The 25,029-nt window shown below is 37.8% G+C and overlaps 1 protein-coding gene across 1 annotated transcript in view; it reads right to left on the reverse strand.

Moving 5' to 3' along the window:
• Positions 1-25,029, reverse strand: part of LOC107665183 (receptor-type tyrosine-protein phosphatase U-like) — a 299,759-nt gene that overhangs the window by 46,368 nt on the left and 228,362 nt on the right. Inside the window, exons 18-21 of the mRNA XM_016455965.1 lie at positions 11,284-11,422; positions 10,267-10,296; positions 9,567-9,727; positions 7,162-7,349 (exon numbers count right to left, since the gene is read on the reverse strand). Coding sequence (XP_016311451.1) covers positions 7,162-7,349; positions 9,567-9,727; positions 10,267-10,296; positions 11,284-11,422 — 518 coding nt within the window. The remainder of the gene's footprint in view (positions 1-7,161; positions 7,350-9,566; positions 9,728-10,266; positions 10,297-11,283; positions 11,423-25,029) is intronic.

A 25,029-nucleotide genomic window follows, 5' to 3' on the forward strand; every position in this document is an offset into this window, starting at 1 on the left:
GTGATCTAAAATCCTTTCCCCTAACAAGTCACAGCTGCAGTTAGAAAGAAGTCAGTCACTTCAGTTTCTGATCATTCTGTTGTATGTGTACACATTACAGAATACACATTACTATAAAATCTACCTATTTCAATCTTATTTCTCAGGGAGACACTGCTATAACTGAGGTCATGCAACAGGAATACACACTGTAAAAATGACCATGAACTTAACGGTAAATGACTGTTAAATGGTTAACAGTACGTTCCCCTACTATTTACGGTGAAAAACTGTATTGGACATTACATGCAATTTTAAGGTAGTATACCATTTTTGGAAGTGGAAAAAGAACATATAATTAATGTCACGTCACTTTCACTTTTCACGTCACTAAATTGACATTCGCAGAATTGCCTGCGTTACATTTCAAATTTGATTTTTTTCTTTTTTAAACAAATTTGATTTTTTTTTTCTTAGCTGTTGTTTTTTCTTATCAGTTGTGTACATATGGTTGTATGTTACATCTAATGTTGTTAAATTAATGTTTATTGCATTATTTCAGTTTCATGTGTGTTAACATGATGGTGTTTAGTGTTTAGTAGATTTCAGTACTTTAATAGGTTGGTATATTAGCATTATATCAGTTAATGAAATTACGGGATTCAAATGTAAAATTTAAGTTAAATCCTTAAAACCCAAAATGTTGCTACCGTATTTTTTATGGTAAAAATCTGGCAACCACTGCTGCATTTTTTTTTTTTTTTACAGTAAACGGAATTAATTTTTTTTTATTATTATTTTTTTTTACAGTGCAGTGTTAATAAAGCTGTGCGAGTGTCTGTTTGGATTGCACACTATTGTGGGAAGCCTTTGAAACAAGCAGTGACCAGGGTACAAGGGATCTTCAATAATATGTGTGTCCTGTTGGCTGTTCTGGACCCGTAGAGCTGAACCAGAGAGGGAATCTGGCAGCGATTGCTGTTTCAAAGCACCAGATAATGCAGTGTAGCTGTTTCTTTGAACAATCATTAGCAGAGCCAAACAATGACAGAAGACACGATTACACTTTCAGTGTTGCATCTGTAGAACTGTACTATATCTGAGGATGTTCATGCATTGATGTGCTTTCTGACAGACTGAATGTTTTCATCTGAGAGTGTTTGAGATGAGAATTAGACCAAACTGACTGGAGAATATTTGATTGCCTGAGAGGAAAGTGCTGGGGTGTGTTTCCTCAAATTAATTTCAACAGCCTTAGTGCTGCTGATGTCAAGACGGACAATTTCTCTTTTTAAATAGACCAATGACAGAGGTAATTTCTGCAAACTTTTGTAGTTTGACTAAGAAATCACTAGAAGTGCAGTGAAAGGAGACCATACACATCTTTGCTGTGCATTTGCGCTAATGGTTTGGCATTTGGAAAGAGCAGAACATACTGCTTCTGATTTGTCAGGAAGACATTCATGTCCAAGAGTTTGGTCATTAATAGATCTAGGGTGATCGTGTTTATAAAACCCTGAGCTAAAGTTCATAAACTATTCTGTGTGCCTCTTAGATCCAGATGTTGTAGGACAAAATGTAAGGCAATTTCATTTTCACAGTATTATCCAGAGCAGTGTTCACCAGACTCGTTCCTGGAGGGCCGGTGTCCTGCAGAGTTTAGATCCTACTTGCCTCAACACACCTGTCTGGAAGTTTCAAGAATACCTTGTAAGAGCTTGATTAGCTGGTTCAGGTGTGTTTGGGTTAGGGTTGGAGCTAAACTCTGCAGGACACTGGCCCTCCAGGACTGAGTCTGGTGACCCCTGATCCAGAAGATCCAAATGAGCAGATGTTACTGATTTCAGATACTGACTATAGAACAAAGCATTCAAATGAGTGTAACAGCACTGTAATCACTTTATTTATTTATTTGTTTGTTTTAAATGAAACAATACCATAAGATTTCAGACAGTTTAGTACTGTACCGATTGAGAGTGTTTAGTTGAAATGACTATGAAGATTGAAGCCAAAAAAGTAGGCCTAAATTAAGATCTACAGTATGTATTTGAATTGCATACTTCTGCATACTACTCATCTATATTAATGAGTATTAATCATTATACTCATTAATATATGAGTATAATGATTCAAAATTAATATATGAGTATAATGATTAAAAAAAAACTGTTTCTAGGCTGAATATCTAAATAATATTGAAATATTTACTATTTTGAAAATACAATTAATTAAAACAGAAGATATGTAAATAACAATAAACAATGTCATTTATGTATGACTGAACACATGTGTATCACATTAAGTTTATTATGTGTTTATGGTAAAACTGTGATCCAAATTGATATATTTTTTTTTTTAATAGAAACTGGATGGAAATATTTTCTAAATTCTAAATGTAGGTCATTTATTTTCTTCAGTCCAGTTGTCTTTAATGTGGCTGGAGATACTGGTCAGCTCCTACTGCCTTTTAACAGTTCAGTTCACTTAAAAGGCTGAACACATCCTGTGCTTTGACCTCAAGAGCACTAAAATAACTTGTAGAAGGTAGCAGAGGGTTGTTTCTGAGGGACACAATATTTCATGCAATGGTTTTGGGTGTTTCAGTTGTCCAAAAAGTGCCATTGAGGTGAATGGAAACGCTACCTTTCTCTGAGTATTACAGACCACTTTGATCCAAAATCCCATATCACACTGGGTGTTCCCAAATGGCACAGGTGCCGTGTACTTGCGCTCTAGTGTCTGAGAAGCAGGGTGGGACAACATAGGGTGTCCCATTTGAAAAGGGCTGTTATGTCTGTAGGCAGAATTTGAGCTGTATGGGATATGAAATGAGTTCTTATTGGCTGTGATTGTCACTTCACTCAGCATTTGCTTTCAGTGAGAACAGACAAAAACACTTGATGCTGGACACTTTGTCTCTGGTTAGGGCACAGTTTTTGTATTTCTGTAGTTCAACCTCCCTTTCAATTACTATCTCCTCTCTCTCTCTCTCCGTTCATCGGTCCTGTTGTCATTGAAGATCACCCCAGGCTCAGCTGCTACAAAGCGTGACATTCTCATCAAAGACTGCCATTCTTTCATTCTTCCTCAACCAAATCACATAATCGATATTTCTGTCTCCACCTCAAAATATTTATCTTGCTCTCGCTCATCTTTTGAAGATAGTGATTCCTTGAACTCTAAAGCGACCTAGCAAGAATGAAAAAAAAAAAAAAAACGGAGAAAGATTTTGAACATCATTTTCGGATAGTAGACTGTCAGACAAAATATGCCTCATGCAGTTCCACTATAACATTGCTCTTTGAATTGACATATACAAGTGCATCTCAATAAATTAGAATGTCGTGGAAAAGTTCATTCATTTCAGTAATTCAACTCAAATTATGAACTTTTCCACGACATTCTAATTTATTGAGATGCACCTGTATTTATACATTTCTAAACTCACTACGGGTGCTTTCTCACTAGAACCTTAGCATGCTCGGGTATGTTTGACGTCAGACTTCGGTTTGTTTGGATGATGTGAATTTTACAGTGAACTGGTGGATTTTCCGAACGCAGGTGTGCACCTGCAAACCGAACACCAGGTCGGCTAAAAAGGTACAACAGTTCCATGTTGATACAAACACAATCATCCTAAATTGCGTGAACTGATATTAACTGACTTACTGTATGATTCTGAGCTTTGTCAGTTATTTTTAAGTAATTCCACTCTTTAGTAGGTTGAGAATCAGCTTTTGGGAGCAGCATTGCAGACACCAAAACAGTAAAATAAATGTCAGCACATGTTTTGCCATTGATGAATAGGGCCTAATATATAAATGAAAAAGCACAGCCACCCCTTGTGAAAAATTACATTTTAGCATACTTTTAAAAAGAGTATTTATCATGAAAATAATGTATTTTAAAAGAAAATACTTAAATTTTTGGGCACTTAATTGCATGTTATTTATAATTTATTGAAATACATTATAGTTTAAATCGACATAAAATGCAACTAGTTGAACTTAAGAGAGCTCTTTTTTTCACCCACGTAAGTAGGACTTGTATGCCATGTACTTAAATATACTTGTAATTACAGATTTGTAATAATTAAGTTGCAATTTAGTAAATTTTAAATAATAACTTGAATAAATGAAATAACAAATAACACACTATAAGTACAATTATAATCCAGTAGGTTACACTTTATTTTAAGGTGTCCTTGTTACAGTGTAATTAAACATTTAAGTACTGTGTAATATTAATTAACTACATGTACTTACTATATGGTTAGGGTTAGGATTAGGGTTACCTGCATGTAATTATGAATCATTTATTGTTATTATAAAAGTAAGTGCATGTAAAATGTAACAAGAATACCTTAAAATAAAGTGTTACCATCCAGTACTTCATATGTGCTTAATATTAGCCTGTGCCATGATAATAACGTGTTTAGCAAAAACGCTGAAGAGGTTTTTAGCAGAAACATATGAGATGGCCAAAGTAACCATACTAGAGTTTCACAGCCACAGTCCTTTTCCAGTGACAGAATGAAGAGAAAAAAATCTGAAGCATGGATTCTAGAGGAGGGATTCATGTGCCCCGCTGGCTCAGATTAATGACCCAAAAAGAATATCTGTATTCTATTGAGAAAGCGTGGTGAGGGCAAAGAAGAACTGGAGGTATTATTAATACATAAGTGGAATATTTTGAATGAGAAATGTCTTTTTGTGAAGGGCTGATATGAAAGAACTTTGAAAGATTTGGCAGCACTTCACTCACTTATGATGAGTCACGTTCTGGAACAATCTATGTTATTATAAAACACATTTTTTTAGCATAAGGGCTAAGAGAAGATATTCGAGAATATATATACTGTTTTAACGTTTTTGAAAGAAGTCCTGTCTGCTCACCAAAAGCTGAATTTATTTACTCAAAAATAGATAAACGATAATGTTGTGAAATATTATTGCAAAAAAAAAAAAACTGTATTATAATTGAATATATTACAATTTATTCCTGTGAGTCAAAGCTGAATTTTCAGCACCGTTACTCCAGTCTTCAGGGTCACGTGATCCTCCAGAACTCATTCTAATATTCTGATTGGCTGCACACGACATTTCTTATTATTATCAGTGATGAAAACTGTTTTTGCTGTTTAATATTTTTGTGGAAACTATCACTTTTCAGGATGTACTGTAGCATTTGCTTTAAATATAAATATTTTGTAACATTATACATGTACGTAATGTCACTTGTGATCAATTTAATGATTCCATACTGAATAAAAGTAAAAAAAAAAAAAAACACAGACCCCAAACTTCAATATATTGTTTTGTCAAGAATGTCTGAATGAAATTAAATGACAAAAGTGATATTATATTATATCATTATATTATATTACTGATATTATATTATCCATCTATCTATCTATCTATCTATCTATCTGTCTGTCTGTCTGTCTGTCTGTCTGAGGACATATGCGTGTTCCTGATGAGATAAGAGCCACACTTGTAGACCACGTTCTCAATCATGGGCTTACAATGGCCGAGGCTGGTCGAAGGGTGCAGCCAAATGTTGGGAGAACAACTGTGTCCTCAATCATTCAGATTTTTCGTCGACAGAACAGGTATGTAATCTAACAATAAGCACTGTCCTGTAATACTGTATACTTTCTGTAATGCTTCATACAATATTACAGTATTCCACTTGCATTTTACAATATACAGTAAGTATACTTTAAACAGTGACATTTTATCTTACTCAATTTTGTGTTTTGCATTACTATATTTTTTCCACATAGGACTGCAAGACAACTTCACAGGGGTGGCAGAGGGCCCCTTTTCACACCTGAACAGGAGGAGGCTATTTGCACCATGGTTGTAGAAAACAATGCCATAAGACTAAGGGAGATAAAGAGTGCCATTATAGAGGACAACAACATCTTTGAAAACATCCAAACAGTCAGCATCTCAACCATTGACAGGGTGCTGAAAAGACACCAAATGAATATGAAGCAGCTGTACACTGTTCCATTTGAAAGAAATGGTGAAAGAGTGAAGGAGCTGCGCTACCAGTATGTACAGGTAAAACATGTATGAGCATGCAGCAACTGTACCTCACAGTAAACAGTACAACATCGTATAGTGATATACAGTACAGTAAGTGTGACCTTTACACATTTGTTATGGCTGTAGAAAAGAAGATGCAATATGTGCTGTATACATTTGCTGTAACTGTATCTTGGCCAAAATTAAAATGCATAAAACTCATTTTGTGTCTTCTGGATTTAGCGTATAATGGAACTGGAAGCAAGTGAACCACCGCACAGCTTCATCTACATGGATGAGGCTGGCTTCAACCTAACGAAACGCAGAAGGCGTGGTCGAAATATCATCGGCCACAGAGCTACAGTTGATGTGCCAGGCCAACGGGGCGGGAACATAACCATGGGTGCTGCTATCTCTGAGAATGGTGTGCTAACGCATATTCCCATTATTGGGCCATACAATACAGAGTGTCTTGTCACCTTTTTAGACACTCTCTACAGGGATCTCATCCCTGAACAAGAGAGGGGTCAGATTGGAGATGACCTGCCAAAGTACGTGATAGTTTGGGACAATGTCAGTTTCCATCGCTCCAACATCATCAGGCAATGGTTTGCAGCCCACAACAGGATGCTGATGGAGTTCCTCTCACCCTACTCTCCATTCCTTAACCCCATTGAGGAATTTTTCTCAGCATGGAGATGGAAAGTATATGATCGCCAGCCACTCATTCTGATGGCACTGACATGTTCATTGACACAGATATTTATGTTTGAGATGAACTAAGGATTTTGAGCAAGAGACTGGCTTTTGCAGGTTATCCATGGTGTTTTGCTATTTGTACGAGTTGTTTTGAGAAATGCACTTACTGTTTTGCAAATGTCAAGCATGATTCGAGAAATGTACCAAAGCGACTGAGAAAAACTGTAAGTGTAATTTAAGTGTCTTAACACTATTTGGAACCAATGTAGTTTCTTCAAATATCACCTAAGCCGATAAAGCTGTTTTTTTTTTTTTTTGCTAATAACACTTTTGCTTCAAGTTTCTCCTAAGTCTGTCATTACTCCATGCCATTGTCTTTTATATTTGACCCAGCAGGCATATGCTTTCATAATTGCTTGTCAAAACCACCGTAACCTCAGCGGAGTCTCACCTCATACTCCTGCTTGAAGCCGTAGCCCTCTCCTGTCTTCATCTGGTTGATGTGCTGGAGCAGGTCTGCCACTCTCACAGCCGGGTGCAGCTGCCCTGTGTGGTACGGAGAACTTTTCCTCCTGCAGTGCCTTCTGGGAGAACCACCCAGCAGGCTGCTGGACTCGTTCACCGAGCTGCGCTGCTCATCTGAGGAGCGAGAGGAAGAAGAGAGAGAAAGCTAAACAAACAGACCGTGGCACAAAGGGAAGAATCTACAGTGCGCTCAAAGGTAACTTGCAAATTGCAGCGGGAGCAGCTTCACTGAAGGTGTGAATCGTAACGGCCGAGGGAGTTTGTCTTCCTGATACTGTGAATCGCCGTGGCTGTGCGAGTGTGAATTGAAGCAAAACTACAGGGGTAGAGAAAGGTGTTGTAAGAAACGGACAAGCTGTGCTGGTCCAACTTGATGAAGATGGCCTGTGTAGATTCATTTTTTAACCATCTGCCTTCCATGTAAAGGTGTTGCCAGATTCTTTTACTACTGTGCTCCAGAGATATACTGATGTGTCCCAGTAAAATATTACTTATAAATCCTTGTCTGGTTATGGAGATAACCGTATACTGATCAGATAATCATTTTCCCTCATTATATTATTGGGTAACACTTTATTTGATAGTCTACTTTACACACTCTACTAACTATTTCTGCTAACCCTAACCATAACCTGACAGTCTACTAATACTCCAATGAGAGATAACTGACGTTGCAAAGTTACTTATAGTTAGTAGAATGCTTAAAATAGACTACTGAAATAAAGTGTGATCATCTTCAGAAATCAATTTCTGTCAGCTGTTTAACTAGCAATGCATGATTTGCAAATTAATCACTATTGAACTAATTAGTAAAAAGTGTTTGCAAAAATCTTTGAAATAGAGGTCTGCAATCCCATGGGATGTGTGGGACTTGACCCAACAGAGTGCGGCACAGGACATGTTTTTAATTGCTGAGAGTGGGTGTGGGAGGAATAGTGATGAATGTGTGGAAAGTGGGAGAAAGAAATGACTCAGGAGCTCCTGCAAAATATAAAAAATCAAGATAAAATAAAAGTTACTTAAATATATTTTATGTTTTTAAAGGTGCATAATGCTATTCATGTTATTTGTGTGCTGAGCAACAAATTGTGCGGGAGCTGGACAGAATCTTGGGGGAGAAGGACTAAAATATCCATCCCACATAGACCTCTAGTCAATAGTCTGAATTTGGGAAATAGAATAGAATAGAATATTTCAAACCAGTGCTACACAGCCAAGTACATGACATAAGCACAAACATCTGGAGATAGGCAGGGAGCCAGTGCTCTCACTTTACTGGCACACAACAACACTCGTCTGTTCCAGGGGACAATCAGGACACTGACTCAAGACTCAGAGAGCAGTGGGAGGATCTGTAATATGTGGAGATTGATTATTGTGATGCATAATAGATAGATAGATGCAAACAATGACTAATGGAGATGATCAGTGTCAGGTGTGTATTGTGACTGTAAACATCTCAACAACACTGTTCACTTGTCCACCTGTGTTCTAATACATGCATTATATATTGGAGAGAGAGAGAATGTGTTTGCATGTGTGTGTGTGTGTGTGTGTGTGTGTGTGTGTGTGTGTGTGCGTGTGCATGGGTGCTGCTTAGCCACTGTACAATATTTCTTAGTATTAGGAATTAATGTTGCAATTTCAAACCTTCAAATTCATATTTTATGTTGTTTATTTTGTGCTTTCTCTTTTTCAGTCAGTGAATCACACTCAAATGAGTGTCAAAACCAGTTTAAGAAGGCAGAGGAAAAAGTTAGCCATACGTAACCATAACTAACCAAGTTAACCATAGCATAAGTGTAAAAATGAATGTACTGTTGATTGGCACTTCCTACAGACTAGGGTGTCTGACAATAAAAAAAAAAAACACTGCTGAGCAAACTTTTTTCAAGTACGGTTAAAGTGTCTCACTTTCATAAACTTTTTGTGTGACAGTACTACGACTTCATATTTTTACCATGTTATGGGTGGCAGCAATAAGGTGCAATACCATCACCTACTACGCTGAAGTGTCAACTAGATGGCACTGGCACTGGATTATTTACAATTGCACACACACACACACACACACATATATATATATAAATATATATATAGACAGGTGGAACTGGGGGAGGTGGAGGGTTTGAATTATCAAAAACAGGCCTTAACATTTTTATGTATTTATTTATTTTACCTATTTTTTTTATCATACAGTTTTCTGTAACTGGGCCTGATTACTTATATTGAGGTATTAGACCATGGTCACTTCCCCTACCCTTCGTCTGAAGATTAAAGTTTGTATGTGTAAGGAGCTACTCTTTCCGCTGTGTGTGTTTGTGTACTCACTTCTAGCAGTGGAGTTATGTGAGTCCATGAAGGTTTGCGTGGTGCGATCGTCCTGTTGCAGTGTACTGTGCTCTGTCGTATTGCAGTCCAGTGACCCCAGCTTACGCGTCTTCTCCTGGCGATACGTCATCACTGCCTTGTTTATGTTCACCTTCTTCCTGCTGCAGAGTATGAAAGACAACAAATGAAGAGAGACTGAAAGGACTGTAAATGAGAGGAAAAGAGAAAATACATAAAAATGAGTGGAGAGGATTACTAATAGAAGAGGATCGTGGGAAATATGTAATCAGCAGTAATATGATCTACAGCTTTAAATGTAGAGAACATGTAGGTGGGACTTAGCCAGGTCAGTGGTTGTAGCATGTTCCCATGCTTTTGCTAGGGTGGTTGCTGACTGGTCAAAAGTCATGATCATCTCAATTTCTAGATGTGACCGTGGTCACACCTCCAATGTAAGTCTAGGGGAATAGTATCCATTTATTTGAGGGGAAAAATGTATAAAAGCAGTAACACACCTCTCATCCAGCCACATATCTTGATCAATAACACATGCATTACTATATAACAGCACCATATTAAAAACAGGGCAGATATTGACAGCAAAGACACATATTGAAAATGTGGCTAATCTCCAATAAATCAAAGCTAAACAACAGCGGCTGATGAAAAAAGAATGGAACCTGATGAGGGAATGACTTACGGGTAGTAAGGGTAAGAATAGATGTCCCTTCTGGAGAGCATGAAGAGAGACAGAAAAAAACATGTAGGTTAGCCTTTCTTCTAGTACATTTACATCTATGCACTTGTCAAATACTTTTATCCAAAGCAACTTACACTGAATTCAAGCTTTTCATGTTTTATGCTTAATATGCTTAATTAATGAGCTGTCTTTTGTTTTTTATTTGTTAGCTAAATTTGCATGCTGTATAAATGTCAGAGACAATTTGAAAATGACCATGCTAATTTAAATGATGACTGATTTTTGGTAGAAAATAGTTGACTTTAATGTAGTGGTTTTGTTCACATGCAGTATTAATATGCAACTTTTTTAATGTACTCCTTTAGCCATGCTGGAGATGATTTACCAACATTTAAGGGGGAAAAATGCTCTTTTTCACACATGAGCATTACCTGTATGTGTGAAAACACTTATTTTCATCTCTTGGAGAATAAACCAAAGAGCTCTACTTCACATTCAACATGAGTCATTCAATTACAGCTTGGGAAAAACACATTTCCACACATTTAGCCAGTCATTACAGCAAAATAAACCTCAACATAGTGTGGAGATTACTTGTATGAAACCAAAGGCCTTTATTTTGAAGTAATGACCAGCTGACTGTACATTATAGCATTTATTATTGCGCATCTGCAGAATACAGCGATTGACCAATCACAATGAAGTATTCCAGAGAGCCACATAATAATAGTGAATAATGCAGTTCTGAGGTACTTAACGTACCTGCCCTCGCTGTTCCCAAAGCGTAACAGAAGATTCTGTTAGAATTTGTCATGTCTGAGCAATATTTCAGCTGTGAGTTGGGAGCCGGCTCTAATTTAATCAGTTAAACCTTTGAAGCTGTGTTAAAGCGTTTTGCGCGCTGTTTTTTTTTTTTTACTGTTTCTGGCCTTCGCTGCTGCTGGTGTGATGTGACGCTGTGAAGAACATATAGAATTGGATTTGATTTTAATTGGATCTGAGTGCACAGATGCTCACCCTTTCTTCACAATAACCACGATTGCTCCCAGCAGGAGGATGAGAACAACCAGCCCCCCGGCACAGGCCCCCAGGATCAGCCCCATGTCCTCGGCATGCTGGGAAACCTCCAGAGCTCGCTTATGGTCCTTACAGGCCTCTGAGAGGAGAAAGACAAAGAGTGAATATATGGAAGTGAGAGAAAGACCAATGACTTCATATCATGATTTTAGCATGGTAATGGATATTACAATGTTAATGAATTTCGTCTTTGTGGAATAGATCTGCTGCAAAGCAAGTACAGGAACTTGCTACTGCCAATGCATACGGTGATACGGTGCTGTGAGCATTTAAGACATACTGCTGCTGCACAAATAGCATATATAATAACCCAAAGCAGATTTATACAGGTGGAGCTGGGGAGGTGGAATTTTAAATTGGTTTACTAAAAATATATGTAAATACATACTGTTATTTATTACTATGTATTCATACTGTCTTGATTATTTCAACTACATTTTACTGCATATTTTTATACACTACCGTTCAAAGGTTTGTAGACAAAAAGTTAGTTAGCTAGTTAGCTCGATAGTTTGCTTGTTTGTTTGTTTATTGAAATAACTTATTCAGCAAGGATGCATTAAATTGATCACAAGTGACAGTAAACAATCTTATAATGTTACACAATATAAATGCTGTTCTTTTGAACATTGAATTTATGAAATGTATTGTGGTTTTCACAAAAACTATTAACATATTAATATTGATGTTTTCAATATTAATAACAAATGTTTCTTAAGCAGCTAATCAGCATATTTAAGTGATTTCTGAAGAATCAAGTGAAACTTCAAGACTGCAGTAATGATGCAAGAGATATTTTAAAGTGCCCCTATTATGCCAATTCCAATACTGCCTTTCATGCAGTGTGTAATGTAGCTGTATGTGAACGTAAACGATCTGCAAAGTTGTAAAGCTGAAAGTGCACAATCAATTAAGCGTTAGCGTTAGTTCTGGCAGGTCACGCGAGTCAAGCTTGCATCAGCTGATTCTCAGATGATCACATCAACCTATAGGAATACGACACCTATCGTGGCATTCCTATATAAGCTCTATTCAGTATTATTCAGCAGCTTTTCAGCTTGCTCAGGAGCAAATTAAACATCCCTGCTCGCAAATCAAACTGTTGCAGTGTTTTTCAGAACATCTGAAATCCACATTAAGATAAGTGAATGCTGTTTTAATCCATATCGCTGTGTATATTACCTGGTTATATTACCTGCATCGTTTGCAGGAGTGAAATATTAAGCATATTTGCAGCAGCATTTACACATCTGTGTTCATAAAGCTGAAGCAACACGTAGTCTAGATCATGTAACTTAATCTCTCTGAGGACACGCCGATAGTTAAGGCCATGAGAACAAGTTTAAATGAAACAAGCATTCTCGTGTATGCGTTTCAACTGGGGTTCGCTGTATTCAGCGGCATAATCTCAATGTTACGGTTGTTTATTTCTAAGGTTGATGTTTAATTAGCTGTGTGAGTGTGCGGTTGATTTCAGCTGCGTCAGAAGCAAGCGTTTATCGCTCCTAATGGCTTCTATAAATATAAGAATGTAATATCAATGACAGTCATTCGAAGTATTTCCGCAGGGTGTATGCTTACCCTGCTGGACTGCCACTCAATACTATTAGAGATTCATAATTTCTGATCCGCTTGAATATGTGCTCACGCTGAGTAATGTGAGCATATGAGCATGAGAAATTAGGGTGATATGACATGTGTTGATTAAAGCTATACAGTGTATCGGTAATGTGCTTGATACTTAACTTGCATATCGTTTCCGACACTCCCTGTACGCCGTAGACCAATCACAACAGACTAGGCCATCTGACCAATCAGAGCAGAGCAGGCTCACGAAAAGGAGGAGTTTAGAGAGACTGAATCTTTGAACTGCTTCGAACAAATCGTTTGAGAATCGCTGGAAAATGAGGTGATATTAAATGCATATTCTGAGAAAACAAAAGCGTTTTTTGACCTTACATGCATGTAATCCTATTGTAGGAGACTCCCAAAACAATATTAGGAACCGTAAAAATGGCATAATAGGGGCACTTTAAATTGTAATTATTTTTCACAATATTGCTGTTATCACTGCAGTTTTGATCAAATAAATGCAGTCTTGGTGAGCAGAAAAGACTTCTTTCCAGAAAAATAAATCTACCCAAACTCATGAATGGTAGTGTATCTGCTTGGTAACAAAGGCTGAAATATTGGTTTATTAAAAAAAATAATAATAAAATTACATCCAGAGATATATTTGAATATCATCAAAACACTAAAAATACTGAGATATAATTTGTCCAGTCAAAGCCCTAATACTCCAGCACAGCACATTATCTCAAGCAGCAGATGAGCATTAGAAAATTAGAACAGAGGCCAGGTAACGCTGGCAATGCACGACTGCATGTTAATCTGCTAAAGGTATCGCAGCGGTTGGAGGGAGATGAAGAAACAGTTTATCAGCATCAAGCAGCACATGAATGAGCCACAGGGGGAGAAGCTCCACCCGGGGTGCCCTTGGAGCGAGAGCAGACCGGGTATCTGGCAAATTGGGGTCAGGTCAACGATGCACGGGTGCCCATTTCTGCTTAGATTATCAAAGGTCCAGCTCCCAAAGCTGAGCATACTGGAGGAACTATCAAAACCAAGTTTTTACAGCCAACTTTGTCTCCTTTCCCAAATATATGATGCCATATGGGCTTCCTGTTCCTTGAAAATAGCACAGATTTAGCCAAAGCCGATATTATTTCAACTCAAAAATGATATGGGAACAGGCTGGAACATGCAGTGCTGACAATCTAGTGTCTTAAATTCCACACATTTTAGAAAGTTTGCCCACTCTGAAAAACAAACGAGGATTTGGATGTCTCGTTCCAAACAGGTTTGACAAGAACAACAGTTTTTTTTTTTTAATTCAATCCAGTTCAGAAAGAATCAGCCTGCACATACACAATCTGGCAACATTTCAGCAAGCCCAGCATTCGACCATTCGAGAGTCCATTGATGACGGCTGCGCCTACTGATCGCAAACTTGACCAAGAGAGTCACGAACTGAAACTGGCAGCCATTTTGTGTTCCTCCGGTTTTGTGGCTCTCTGCGTCTCCATTTTCTCTCTCTGTAAATGCAGTCAATTTCCAAACAGCTCCAGAGAACAGCATGAAATCTCTCTCTCGATTAATTTAAGCCCCTGCGGTGCTTCCAAAAGCAGAAATTGCCATTTGAAAAATCACAGGGATGGAAGTGCACCATTATGCCATATGCTTTAGGGACATTAATTACAATATCATTGATGAAATAAATTCCTAAATAATAGAATACTACGGTTAAAACAAGGAGGTTAAAAGGGCATATATGGTGGGCTATGACAGTACAGTAGTAGCACCTTTTTGCAGCATGTACTTCAATTCTTTAACCGCTTTAAAAAGATGAACTTGCAAGCTAATTACCAAAATAATGAAGTAATTACTGCTTTCATAAAATAGCCACTCACTCAGCCGCTAACAGTGCAGAGCAACAGCTTTGAACAAAAGCTTGCAATTTATTTTTATTCCACAGCATTTTGACATTTTGTACATTCTGCTGTTTTTGTTTTTTCTTCATTTCCTCGCATAACAGTAAGAGGTCAGAGACTTTCAAAGCCTTCCTACAAAACATTTCTGCATCATATGCACACTTGCAAAGCCTACTCAAAATGAGGTTTCGGTAACGCTTCCTATGAAGCCTGCATTTATAATGCATTATAAGGGAATTCTTTATGCATTATAATGCATACATAATGCCTTATAAACAATCTTATAATATGTTGTATCATCTCATGAATAATCTTAACAACAGTAATAATACTTGCTTATTTCTGGTAAAAAAAAAAAAAATGTTTAAAGCAAATATCTCATAACCCATTCATAATACCATACGACTGATTAAAAGGAGACTTAACTTTTGTTACTTTACTTTTTTCTTTTTTTTTTTTATTAACAGACAAAAACACAATACTACAAAGGGTTAAACCATATCACGGTACAATAATCAAAACAATAATAATAATTCTAAAAATAAATAAAAAGCAAAATAAAAAAACAAACAAACAATAGAAAATACAATAAAATAAAATATATAAAATTCTCAGCCTATCATGAACCTCTTGACCTAGCTATTTGCCCCTCAGCCCATTCTATCTCATACAGTATAAGTAAACCAGTTATTCAGGAAAAAGGAATGCTTATTCAAATACAAATCTTCCCTTAAATGTAATCTCTTGTAAACTGGTTGGAAGATGTTCCATAACAGGCCCCCACATCTATAGATACCAAAGGGAAAGTGATGGGGGTCTAGAGAGAATCCACTCAATAAGGATGCATTTTCTAGCGAGTAACAGGAGCTTATCACAGAGAACAAACCGGTTAGCAGTTAAACCAATGTCTTTTGCTGGCAAGCCAAGGAAAAAAAACCCAGGGTCCTTGGTAAAGTTTATTTTTAAAATATTCCCCATCTTCCGTGCCACCCCCTCCCAAAACTTTCTGATGACTGGACAATGCCAAAAACAATGCACGAAAGTACCAATTTCCCTCTGGCATTTATTGCATAATGGAGAGCGATTACTATTCATCTTATTCAGAATTTGTGGGGTAATGTAGAGTCTTAGCAATAATTTGTATTGCATTTCGACCAGTCTATTGCACATAAATATACTTCTAATAGATTTAACTGTATCTACCCAGTCGTCATCGATATACTCAGTACTGAGGTTTTTCTCCCAAGTACGCCAAATATGATCAATACCACTGTGATCAACTGAACAGAAAAGAAGGTAAGCTTTTGAAATAAGGTGTCGTGTGTTGGTCATTTTCAACAAAAAATCATCTACTGTATATCGCAGTATACAGGCATTTCCCCAGTAGGCTTGAGTTTACCAGAGTTAATAAAATGGCGAATCTGAAGGTATCCCCAAAAACTACCACTTTCAAGCTCAAATTTGTCCTTTAGTTGGTTAAAAGACATTAAAGTGTTATCTAAAAATAAATCACCAGCCACTCTTATACCCTTCCCATTCCATCTATGGAATAAGGATTTTTGAACACCAGGGAGAAAATCTTTATTGCCAGTCAAAGGTGTCAGACCTGACAAAAAGCCCCTTCTCCCTGCGCATTTCATAATGTCCTTCCATACTTTAACTGTGTTGAATATGATAGGGTTGTTTTTAATTTCAGGCCATAACTTAAGGCCCTTACTACTCGTAAGCAGACTTAACAACAAGTCTGGCATCACCGCCCACTCATCAACGCAGGGCTGGGATTTCAAATAAGAATGCAGCCAATTCAGAATTGTACGGGTATGGCAAGCCCAATTGTAAAACTTTAAGTTAGGTAATGCCCGTCCACCACTATCTACTGGCAGTTGTAAGATCTTCATCTTAACCCTTGGCTTTTTCCCTTGCCAGATGAATTTTGAAAAACTTCTTTCCAAATCTGAGATATTCTTTTTAGGAAACCAGAGTGGTAACATTTGCATGGGATATAATATTCGAGGAAGGATGTTCATTTTAATGAGATTAATTCTCCCCATCCAAGATATGGGGAGGTTAAACCAGCGCTCTAGATCATCTTTTATACTTTTAATAAGTGGGGCTAAGTTAAGTTTCCAAAGTTCTGATAAATCAGGTGAAAGTCGAATCCCAAGATAAGTGAGACCTGTTCTAGACCACTTAAAAGGACAACTTGACAAGGAGCTAGTAGAGATATCGCCCCCTAGGGGCATAACTTCAGATTGATCATAATTTATCTTATAACCCGATATCAAACTAAAAGAATCAATAGTGTTGAGAACTGTGGGAATAGAAGATTCCGCATTTGTAAGAAATAGGAGTATATCGTCGGCATATAATGCAATTTTATGAACTGACTGACCAATCTCAACCCCCTGGATATCAGTGTGAGTTCTGATAGTCTCTGCAAGGGGTTCCAGAATTAAGGCAAAAAGGAGAGGGGACAGAGGTATAAGAGGTACCTTGCCTTGTACCACGCCCCAACGGAAAAGGAAGAGAGCGAAGGCCGTTGGTAATAACACAAGCAGTTGGTGCACAGTATAGAGTCCGAATCCAATTAATAAAGTCTGTACCTAAATTAAACTTGCCCAGCACTTCAAACATATCTCGATACCAAAGGGAAAGTGATGGGGGTCTAGAGTGAATCCACTTAATAAGGATGCATTTTCTAGCGCGTAACAGGAGCTTATCACAGAGTAGAAACCGGTTAGCAGTTAAAGCAATGTCTTTTGCTGGCAAGCCAAGTAAAAAAAAAACCCAGGGTCCTTGGTAAAGTTTATTTTTAAAATATTCCCCATCTTCCGTGCCACCCCCTCCCAAAACTTTGTGGTGACTGGACAATGCCAAAAACAATGCATGAAAGTACCAATTTCACTCTGGCATTTATTGCATAATGGAGAGTGATTACTATTCTTCTTATTCAGAATCCGTGGGGTAATGTAGAGTCTTAGCAATAATTTGTATTGCATTTCGACCAGTCTATTGCACATAAATATACTTCTAATAGATTTAACTGTATCTACCCAGTCGTCATCGATATACTCAGTACTGAGATCTTTCTCCCAAGTACGCCAAATATGATCAATACCACTGTGATCAACTGAACAGAAAAGAAGGTAAGCTTTTGAAATAAGGTGTCGTGTGTTGGTCATTTTCAAGACAAAATCATCTATATCGCAGTATACAGGCATTTCCCCAGTAGGCTTGAGTTTACCAGAGGTAATAAAATGGCGAATCTGAAGGTATCCCCAAAAACTACCACTTTCAAGCTCAAATTTGTCTTTTAGTTGGTTAAAAGACATTAAAGTGTTATCTAAAAATAAATCACCAGCCACTCTTATACCCTTTCCATGCCATCTATGGAATAAGGATTTTTGAACACCAGGGAGAAAATCTCTATTGCCAGTCAAAGGTGTCAGACCTGACAAAAAGCCCCTTCTCCCTGCGCATTTCATAATGTCCTGCCATACTTTAACTGTGTTGAATATGATAGGGTTGTTTTTAATTTCAGGCCATAACTTAAGGCCCTTACTACTCGTAAGCAGACTTAACAACGAGTATTCATCACCGCCCACTCATCAACGCAGGGCTGGGATTTCAAATAAGAATGCAGCCAATTCAGAATTGTACGGGTATGGCAAGCCCAATTGTAAAACTTTAAGTTAGGTAATGCCTGTCCACCACTACCTACTGGCAGTTGTAAGTTCTTCATCTTAACCCTTGGCTTTTTCCCTTGCCAGATGAATTTTGAAAAACTTCTTTCCAAATCTGAGATATTCTTTTTAGGAAACCAGAGTGGTAACATTTGCATGGGATATAATATTCGAGGAAGGATGTTCATTTTAATGAGATTAATTCTCCCCATCCAAGATATGGGGAGGTTAAACCAGCGCTCTAGATCATCTTTTATACTTTTAATAAGTGGGGCTAAGTTAAGTTTCCAAAGTTCTGATAAATCAGGTGAAAGTCGAATTCCAAGATAAGTGAGACCTGTTCTAGACCACTTAAAAGGACAACTTAACAAGGAGCTAGTAGAGATATCTCCCCCTAGGGGCATAACTTCAGATTTATCAGTTTATTTTATAACCCGATATCAAACTAAAAGAATCAATAGTGTTGAGAACTGTGGGAATAGAAGATTCCGCATTTGTAAGAAATAGGAGTATATCGTCGGCATATAATGCAATTTTATGAACTGACTGACCAATCTCAACCCCCTGGATATCAGTGTGAGTTCTGATAGTCTCTGCAAGAGGTTCCAGAATTAAGGCAAAAAGGAGAGGGGACAGAGGGCAACCTTGCCTTGTACCTCGCCCCAACAGAAAAGGAAGAGCGCGAAGGCCGTTGGTAATAACACAAGCAGTTGGTGCACAGTATAGAGTCCGAATCCAGTTAATAAAGTCTGTACCTAAATTAAACTTGCCCAGCACTTCAAACATATACGCCCATTCCACACAGTCAAACGCCTTTTCTGCGTCTAAGATAACGGCAAGCACTTGAGTTTTGGATATTTGTGAATACTGTATTATGTTTATCAGTCTTCTGATATTACAATATGACAACCTTTGTTGAAAAAAACCTGTCTGGTCCATTTTTATTAGTTGAGGGAGGAGTGATTCAAGTCTTCTTGCTAACAGCTTGGATAACAGCTTACAATCCACATTTAACAAGCTTATAGGCCTGTAAGAACTGCATTCATCTGATGTTTTTTTTTTTTTCTGGATCAATGAAATATATGCCATGTTTAAGGTAGCCGGTAAACAGCCCTTTTTAAATGAAACAATGTACATGTCTGTTAGAGGTTCTAAAATAAATTTGCTCATTCTTTTGCAAAACTCCGGACCAAAACCATCAGGGCCCGGAGCTTTGCCACCTTTCAGAGACTTAATTGCCTCTAACACTTCTTCCTTTGTGATGGGCTTATTCAGGTCTGCCCGCTGCTCCTTGGATAAACTAGCAAGTTTAATTTGGTTAAAAAAAGAATCACGAGTCAGCTAAGACACTAGTCTCTGATGAGTACAACTTCTGATAAAACTCTCTCATAATTGTGTTAATTTGTTTAGAATCATGAGTTAAACTGCCCTTGCCATCCTTAAGAGATGAAATCATGCTTGCCTCGTTCCTGCCCCTTGCCAGTCATGCCAGCAAACGGCCTGGCTTATTACCGTATTCGTATAGTCTCTGCCTAGCAAAAAGCAATGAGGTCTCCGCCTTTCTAGTTAAGATTTGATTTAAGGCTGAGCGAGCTGCATCTAGTTCTTTCTGCAAAACACGTGAGGGAGTGTTAATAAATGTATTCTCTAAATCCTTAACAAGGCGTTCTAACTCGAGTTGTTTTTCCATAAGACTTTTTTTCCGAGCTGCCGAATGAGATATTATTGACCCCCTAATATAAGCCTTTGCTGTTTCCCAAAGAAGCGATGGATCTGTATCAGGCTGCTTGTTGTTTTCCATAAAAATCATCCATTCTTTTTCAAGAAACTCCAAGAATTTAGGGTTACTGAGCAGTGAAGATTGTAATCGCCAATGGCGAGATGCCGGGTTGATATAAGGTGGAGAGATGACTGCATAAACAGATTTATGATCGGATAAAGTACATATGCCTATAGCACACTCCTTTGTTCTGTCCATAATCTGTCTAGACACAAACACAAAATCTATTCTAGAGGACATCCTACGTGGGTGCGAATAAAATGTAAAGTCTCTAACTTTAGGGTTTATAATTCTCCATGCATCAAGTAGGCCAAAATCTTCACAAAACTTAATCAGTTTAGCGGCCTGCCTTGAAAATGTACTATATTTAGGTGGGTTAAGGTCTATACTGGGATCAAGCGCACAATTCAAGTCTCCACCAATGATCATGTGATTAACAGAAAAGGATGAAATATTAGCAGTTAATTCAGAGAAAAATGTAGGTTAAAATGAATTTGGAGCATACACACTTCCAATAAGGACCCTTTCACCAAAAAGCTGGCCAAGAATAAGAATGTAACGTCCTCCTGTATCTTTTATCATATCCTCAAACCTAAAATGTAACTTCTCATGAATTAAGATTGCTACTCCCCTACTGTGAGAATTAAAGGAGGAACTGAAAACTTGACCCACCCATCCTCGTCTGAGCTTCAGGTGTTCTGTTTCAGTCAGATGAGTACTGTAATATAGCAATCTGAGCTTGTTCCCTTTTAAGATAAGATATAATTTTTTGTCTCTTAATTACATGGTTGATCCCTTTAAGGTTTAATAAAACAATCTTAATATCACGCATAACCTAAATACCCAAAATTATATGAATGGATCGCGGAGAGACATCTGAAATTTGGTTTCAGTATGGACATGCTAGGCACTGAGAAAGCAAAGTATAATGTCACCACTTTAGAAATTAACAAAACAAAAAAACACACATTTTCCAGGTTACCAACACTGACATTTTTCAATGTGAAAAGAAAAACAAACTTAAAATAGAAAGAACAAGCTGCCAACCGGTTTTCGAACAACTTGAAAGAGTAACCAGGTTTTTCAGAACCAATGACCCTAAGAGGCGTAACGGCCACGCTCCAAAAAGATGACCAGTAAAAAACTGTTAACCATCTTTAAACAACCCCCTCCCGCATCAACGACTTTGAGAAGAAAAATACAAACTAGGAACATCAACAAAAATACTACAGAGCATACCACACGGGGGGAAAGAGAAAGTAAAAATGATAATAAATAAAAACAGACCTATATATGCATAAACAAGACTATCATGGCCTCGCAGTCAGTATTTAAAGTCAGCAGAGAAACGGAGAGTAGAGGTCATTCCTGCGGTTTAAAAGAACGACAACACGATAATGACGAGAGCAAACTCAGTTCAGTACCGTACAGTGGGATCCATCGTCAGAAAGTCAAGGCAAACCATTCAAGAATGCCTGGGTTTCTTGTGGGCAATGAAATGAATGTTTCTGTCCCTCGTATGTGAAGCAAAGCACGGCCGGGAATCGCATGGTGAAACGAATGTCACGCTGGATCAGCACCTCGCAAGATTTGTTGAAACTCCAACGTTTCTCCTTGACGGCAGAAGAGAAGTCCTGCTGAATGAAGACTTTCTGACCATCCACTTCCAGGTAGCGCTTGGCCTTTATAGCAGACATTATGCGTTGTTTGTCGGCAAAGTTGTGAAGTTTGATGAGCACCGGTCTCGGTCTGTCACCCCTCTGTGGGCCGAGGCTTCTGTGCGCTCAGTCGACTTTAAAGTGGCCTTTCGCAGTGTCCAGCTCAAGCACCTTTGGTAGCCATGTACCAAAAAATGCAGAGGGCTTAGAGCCTTCAAACCCCTCTTTGAGCCCTAAGATTCGAATCTTGTCTCGCCTTGACCTGTTCTCCAAGTCGTCCACCTTTTCAGATAGCATCAGCATTAACTTTTCTGTTTTTCTCAGCTTGTTTTCCGTCGAGGTCGCGGTGTGTTCAATGTCAGACACTCGGTGCTCTGCGTCGGTAATACGTTTAGTGTTGTCTTCAACGCACTGCGAGATAGCATCCAAAACATTCGTGAATGTTGACAGTTTCTCATCCAAAACTTTGCTGATGCACTCCGTGACTTCACGTGTAAGCTTAAGTGGGTAGCTACATTCGCATGTGCTGCCATCATGTGAATCAGCGTCGGCAGGCCTGCTCCGAAGATTTTATTTGGATTTTGGACCTTTTTCAATCAGAAAAGTACCCCCGTCCTTGCTAGACATGTTGTTGTTCCAAAATATACCTCCAAACAGATGTGAAATTAACTTTTTGTCTAGTTAAAAGTAGAAAAAATGTCGAATGATGCGGGAGCTAGGCCTCCGTGCACCCTCTCAGCTCCATGACGTCATCGGACTCCTTCTTTGTTACTTTACTTAAAGCAGGCAAAGACCACTTGTAAATCGTATGAGCACATTATAAAGCTTTTTGGATGTTTGAAAGAAGACTGTGATTTGCCACTTTGCTTTAAGTGGATGTAGTACGATACTGAGCTACAAACTTTCCAGTGATGTCTGTGAGAAAGGGATATTCACTCGACAAGCTCGCGCATCTGCGGCGCCGCGCGCTCAATCCACTCAGTGTGCTTTGCTTACCAACTGGCGCAAATCAGCTATACAGGCATTAATACTGAATGTTTTATATTCATTGCATACATATACTTCGTAGATATCTTTAATCTCTAATAACTCCATTCTGCTGTCTGTTGTCGGTGTTTCTTTGTCTGAATATGGCGGTTATCACATGCTGTGTGGTATCGGCGTTTGGTATCGGGGCATTTTAACGAGTACGAGTACGAGTACAGGAGCTCAGTATCGGGCCCGATACCGATACCAGTATCGGTATCGGTGCATCCCTATTATTTATCATATGATACAACATAATATATGTTAATAATAATAGGTTGTTTATAAGCAGGGGTGCACATAAGTGGTACGCAGGTGCGCATGCACGACCAAAATAAAAAATATGCACTGTGTAAATAAGTTTAGACCGCTCATTTGCGTTACTGACATGGTTGACAGCTGTCAATGCACAATTAACAAAAAAACTGTAATACTGTATAAGATTTCTATTCAAACTGAAAGCATAAATCTAGGCTATCAGCTGCAATTTTCAAAGCACAATGCAAAACTGTGACATTTCATTTACTGACGCTCTTCAATCTGCAGAGTTAAACACAGTGCATATACCAGCAACCCGCTAAAATAAAAGATCGCTATATATACATATAAATAAATATATACATATATTTAATGGGTCACACTATGTGTGAGGAACAAACCAAATCTCCAGGTGCTCTTATGAGAACCAGGCTGAAAATGTGCACCCCTGTTTATAAGTCATTATGCATGCATTATAATGCATCAAGACCTTTATAATACATTTTAAATACAGGCTTTGTAGAAAGTGTTACTGAGGTGGCTTTCTAAGCTTTCTCATTAGCCACATCTTATGCTTTCAGTTAAAAATATCAGAATCAGAATCAGAAGAGCTTTATTACCAAGTATGTTTACACACACAAGGAATTTGAATGTTCCTATTTATTACAATAAATAGGAACATGCTGGTAAATGCTGATTATAAATATTGATTATGGGAAGTTTTATGGGAAGTATATGGCCACTCTGCTTTATGAATGCATTCGGTTTTGCATTGTTTTACAATAATTCAACAGCCCATCATTAATTATTCTGCTTATACTACAATTACCACAGCTCAAGACTTTGTCTAGATGTTTTACGTTAAAAACTCGTTAAAGTTTCGTTACGTTAAAGTTTTTTTTTTTGTAGAACTAATTACAGTAACACTTTATTTTACAGTGTCCTTGTTACACATCAGATGTACTTACTATACTAATAACAGTAAATTATATATAATTACATGCAATAATCCTAAACCAAACCCTACCCCAACCCCTTTTTAGTAAGTAGTTAATAATTAAGTAATTGTTAATTAATATTACTCAGTTCTTAAATATATAATTACACTGCAACAATGACACCATAAAATAAAGTGAAACTCTAATTTATTAAGTATCTCATAACAAGCTGAAACGTGATTTTAAAGCCAGTAATGGAGGATTTAGTCACTGATGTGCAGGTATTCGAGACTCAGACAGTGTGTGTGTGTGTGTTCAGCAGTAGCATCTCTACTAATAGCAAAGCTGCTTCATGTTAACTGCTGTAAGAGCAGTGACGTTGCCACCTTGCTACTAAGAAATGTCATGTAGCTTTTAAGTTGCAAACATATTTTATCGATAAAGATGCGGGAAAGTGGTGATAACATTTCAGTGCACATGTATGTTTCCGTGTGTGTGAGTGTGTTAATGATATCCTACTATTTATTATGATATTATTTTTAATATAATAATATTTATTATACCATTATTGATTCTGTGACACCTGAGCTGAAGAAAAAAAAAAAAGCAAGTGTTGCGGCTGATTGACCTCTTTCAACTTTTTTTGCAAGTACTTAAAGGGGTCATATGATGCGATTTAAATTTTTCCTTTCTCTTTGGAGTGTTACAAGCTCTTGGTGCATAAAGAAGAGAACGTCAAGTTTGCCACGCAACGAAATTGCTCTTTTTAGGGGAAAAGGCTCTTTTAGCGTGCTGAGGCGCACAGGGGAGATGATCATCTGCAACACAAACAGGGGGTAGTGCAGCCTGATG

This window comes from Sinocyclocheilus anshuiensis, unplaced genomic scaffold (genome assembly GCF_001515605.1).
Source record: "Sinocyclocheilus anshuiensis isolate Anshui unplaced genomic scaffold, SAMN03320099.WGS_v1.1 scaffold699, whole genome shotgun sequence".
NCBI lineage: Eukaryota > Metazoa > Chordata > Actinopteri > Cypriniformes > Cyprinidae > Sinocyclocheilus > Sinocyclocheilus anshuiensis.